A 3949-nucleotide genomic window follows, 5' to 3' on the forward strand; every position below is an offset into this window, starting at 1 on the left:
AACTTTCCAAGTAAATGATTTTCCACATTCACGACACTCATAAGGTTTTTCTCCAGTGTGAACTCTCTGATGGCAACGGAGGCCACTGTGAGAGGTATAAGATTTCCCACATTCATTGCAAACATAAGGTTTTTCACCAGTGTGAACTCTCTGATGACGATGAAGGGTAACTTTCCAAGTAAATGATTTCCCACATTCACTGCACTCATAAGGCCTTTCTCCAGTGTGAACACTCTGATGATAATGTAAGCCAGTGCTACTGGCAAAAAACTTCCCACATTCACTGCACTCATGAGGCCTTTCACCAGTGTGAACTTTCTGATGTTGATGAAAGCGAGAGCTAGTGATAAAAGATTTCCCACATTTACTGCACTCATAAGGCTTTTCTCCTGTGTGAAATCTCTGATGACAATGCAGGCCATTGCTATCGGTAAAAGATTTCCCACATTCATTGCACACATAAGGTCTTTCACCAGTGTGAACTCTCTGATGACGACAAAGGTTAACTTTCCAAGTAAATGATTTCCGACACTCGCTGCAATCATAAGGCCTTTCTCCAGTGTGAACTCTCTGATGACGATGAAGGTGAGTGCTAGCAATAAAAGATTTCCCACATTCACTGCACTGATAAGGCCTTTCTCCTGTGTGAACTCTCTGATGATAACGGAAACCATTGCTGGTGGTAAAAGTTTTCCCACACTCACTGCACTGATAAGGTCTATCTCCAGTGTGAATTTTCTGATGACAATGAAAGCCAGTGCTACTGGTAAAGGATTTCCCACATTCACTGCACGAGAAACAGTCTTTTCCAGTGTGGACACCCTTGTCCTGAAGAAACGTGTGGTTACAGCCATTGGCTTTCTTACATTCTTTTCTGGAGCAATAAGTTTTTCTCTTTGGAAATGTCACCGCACACATCGAGATGTCATTTCGCCTGTCTCTGGTCTGAGTAGCCTCTTGCTGGGGATGTCCTGACTCAGTACAGATGTCCTGCCCCACCTCTCCACAGGTAAAAAGCTTCTGAGACACATTGAAATGGCAGCCCTTTGCCCCTGAGATGCTGTTCATACTTCTTTTCAAAGGCTTCTCTCTGCAGTGCTGCTCCTGGTGCTGGTGAAACTGTGCATGGAAATGAAATTGCTTTGTACATGCCCCACACCTCAACAGTATCTGCCTGTGTTGTAATTCCTGCTGCTCAGTCAAGTGGAAAATGTTTCTCAAGACTAGTCCACAACTCTCACAGGGGTGGCTCTTCTGGGAAGACAAAGCTAACTTGGGATTCTTTGCCTGTGACACTCTTACAGCAATGTTCTCTTCAAGCTGTGCCTCCACATTCCCTGCTCTACAACAGCAACCTAAAAAACAAAAAAAGAAAATGCAGGTGAAGTACATGGTGATCTTAGCAGGAAGAAATATCCTCATCACACTGGCCATCTGTCACAGCCAGGCATGATTCTATGGGATGATTTTCGAGACCAGTGAGTTAGACTCTGACAAAATGATTGTTACACATTACCTGACCCCTAAAGTCAGTCAATAGTGGAGATACTATGAAGGGAGGGACCTGAGGATAGGATGGGACACAAACAAGAGATACAGGGTCCACTAGTTATCCCTTTACAAACAGCTTCCTGTAGGACCTTTCATACCAGTGACACAAGTCTGTGTGGACTAATTTGAATGTGCTCAAACACATAAAAATCCATTGTATTTCAGCAAATGACACGTAAAGTTAATATAATGTGCACATGCCAGGGCTCTCAAGACATGAACCAAAGTTGGAGTGCAGTAAAGAGAAGCAAGCAGTTCAGATGCAAACTTTAGAGAGGTAAAGATTATTCATGAGCTGGGAATCCAAGTAGAAATAGTAACTATTAGAGCTGAGTAGTTGTGCCTTAGCTGGTGTGGCTCAGTTGGTTGGGAATGGTCCTGTGCATGGAAAGTTTGCCAAATAGAAATCCAGCCCTGACCGGTTTGGCTCAGTGGATAGAGCGTCGGCCTGTGGACTGAAGGGTCCCGGGTTCGATTCCCATCAAGGGCATGTACCTTGGTTGCGGGCACATCCCCAGTGGGGGGTGTGCAGGAGGCAGCTGATCGATGTTTCTCTCTCATCGATGTTTCTAACTCTCTATCCCTCTCCCTTCCTCTCTGTAAAAAAATCAATAAATATATATATATTTTTAAAAAAAGAACAAGTAGAATAGGGTAAAGAACTGGCAACAGTAACAAACCAATGTTGAACAAAATGGGTTCCTAATTATGACCTTAACAAAGCTTTGGTGTCAAACCCTATCCAATAGCCCTTCACCAAGGCAAGACTGTCTCTGGGTCCACTTTGCAATGGATGGAATCATGTTTGTCCTGCGATGCACAAATAATACCTCCCCTTAAATCCCAGTTCAGCAATTACATGGGATACAGATGATAGAAATCCTAAAGGAAAACCTGAAAAGATGGATGGCCAGCGAGAACACGAAAGAAAACACTGTAAAAAAAAAAAAAAAGGACAAAAGAAAAAAAAACTATGACACCAGCAATATGGCAAAATAGAAATAGAAGAATTTATCTCCCTACCAGAACAAGTAGGCCCCTATCCACAAACGAAGAAAATACCCACTGCAAATGGAATAAGAGCTCAATAATGACAAACGGCAATGCAGAAGAGCAAAAAGGGGAGAACTGCATAGAAAGGATGATTGGGAAGATGGGTGATCAAATATATCTGAAGATAGGTCAAATATATTAACACAAGAGTCAGAGTTACCTCATTGACACTAGTGGCCTGTTCTGTTAAAAACACTGGAAAATTTTGTTTTGAAAAACCACAAAAGCCCATATAACATCTGTGAACTCCTCAAAATTTGCACATTAAAGGACTCTCTAGAGCAGTGGTTCTCAACCTTCCTAATGCCGAGACCCTTTAATACAGTTCCTCATGTTGTGGTGACCCCCAATTTCATTGTTACAAATGGAACATAATTAAAGCACAGTGATGAATCACAAAAACAATATGTAATTATATATGTGGTTTTCCGATGGTCTTCGGCGACCCCTGTGAAAGGGTCGTTCGACCCCAAGGGGTCGCGACCAGCAGGTTGAGAACCGCTGCTCTAGAGCTTGTTGGCATGAATTATATAAGAAGTCTTTGGCCACAACCTACTCTGAAAGAGAAAAAAAAAAAATCAGTATGTCCCCAGTAGTATTTTCCACTCTCAACTGTCATAGGAAAAAACTGCTTCCAAAGCCACTGTGGACTTATAAATAAGTAAGTAAATAAATAAATAAAATAACTTGACGATGGACTTCACAAATCTGTAAAGGAGATGTGATAATCAAGTGCATGCGCTCTCACAGGTCCCTGTATAGATTCAATGCAAACTGAACTTCACCAAGACACAGCATAATGAAAGTATCAGAAAAACAAAGGCAAACAGAATCGTGAAAGCACAAAGAAGAGAAACTCATTGCACAGAGGGAAACGCCCAAATAAGGGAATTAGTAGATTTCTCCAAAGACATCTTGCAGTCTAAGAGGAAATATAATGATATATCCAAAATACTTCATGAGCCCGGCTGGTGTTGCTCATTGGTTGAGTTTCGACTCAGGAATCAAGAAATCATGGTTCGATTCCCGGTCAGGGTCCATGCTAGAGCTGCCGGCTCCATCCCAAGGGGGCATGGAGGAGAAAGCCAATCAATTATGTTTCTCTCTCTTTGGTGTTTCTATCGCTATATCTCTCCCCCTTCCGCTCTCTCTAAAAATCAATGAAAATGTATTTTCAAAAAATATTCTATGAAAACCATTAATACTTTATCCAGAAAACCTATTCTTTAGAAAGAATAGCTTTTCAGACAAACAAAACCTAAGGAAGTTCATCGCCACTCAACCTGACTTATTAGAACTGTCAAAGAGTTCTTCAAGATGAAATGAAAGAACACTAAATAGAAAC

At 41.7% G+C, this 3949-nt stretch overlaps 1 protein-coding gene across 1 annotated transcript in view; it reads right to left on the reverse strand.

Moving 5' to 3' along the window:
- The window catches only part of LOC106695238 (zinc finger protein 211-like), an 11662-nt gene that overhangs the window by 3590 nt on the left and 4123 nt on the right, over window positions 1–3949 (reverse strand). Inside the window, exon 2 of the mRNA XM_023747774.1 lies at window positions 426–1355. Within this exon, the coding sequence (XP_023603542.1) occupies window positions 426–1355 (930 nt within the window). The remainder of the gene's footprint in view (window positions 1–425; window positions 1356–3949) is intronic.

The sequence above is a fragment of the Myotis lucifugus genome, unplaced genomic scaffold (genome assembly GCF_000147115.1).
Source record: "Myotis lucifugus unplaced genomic scaffold, Myoluc2.0 scaffold_969, whole genome shotgun sequence".
Classification (NCBI taxonomy): domain Eukaryota; kingdom Metazoa; phylum Chordata; class Mammalia; order Chiroptera; family Vespertilionidae; genus Myotis; species Myotis lucifugus.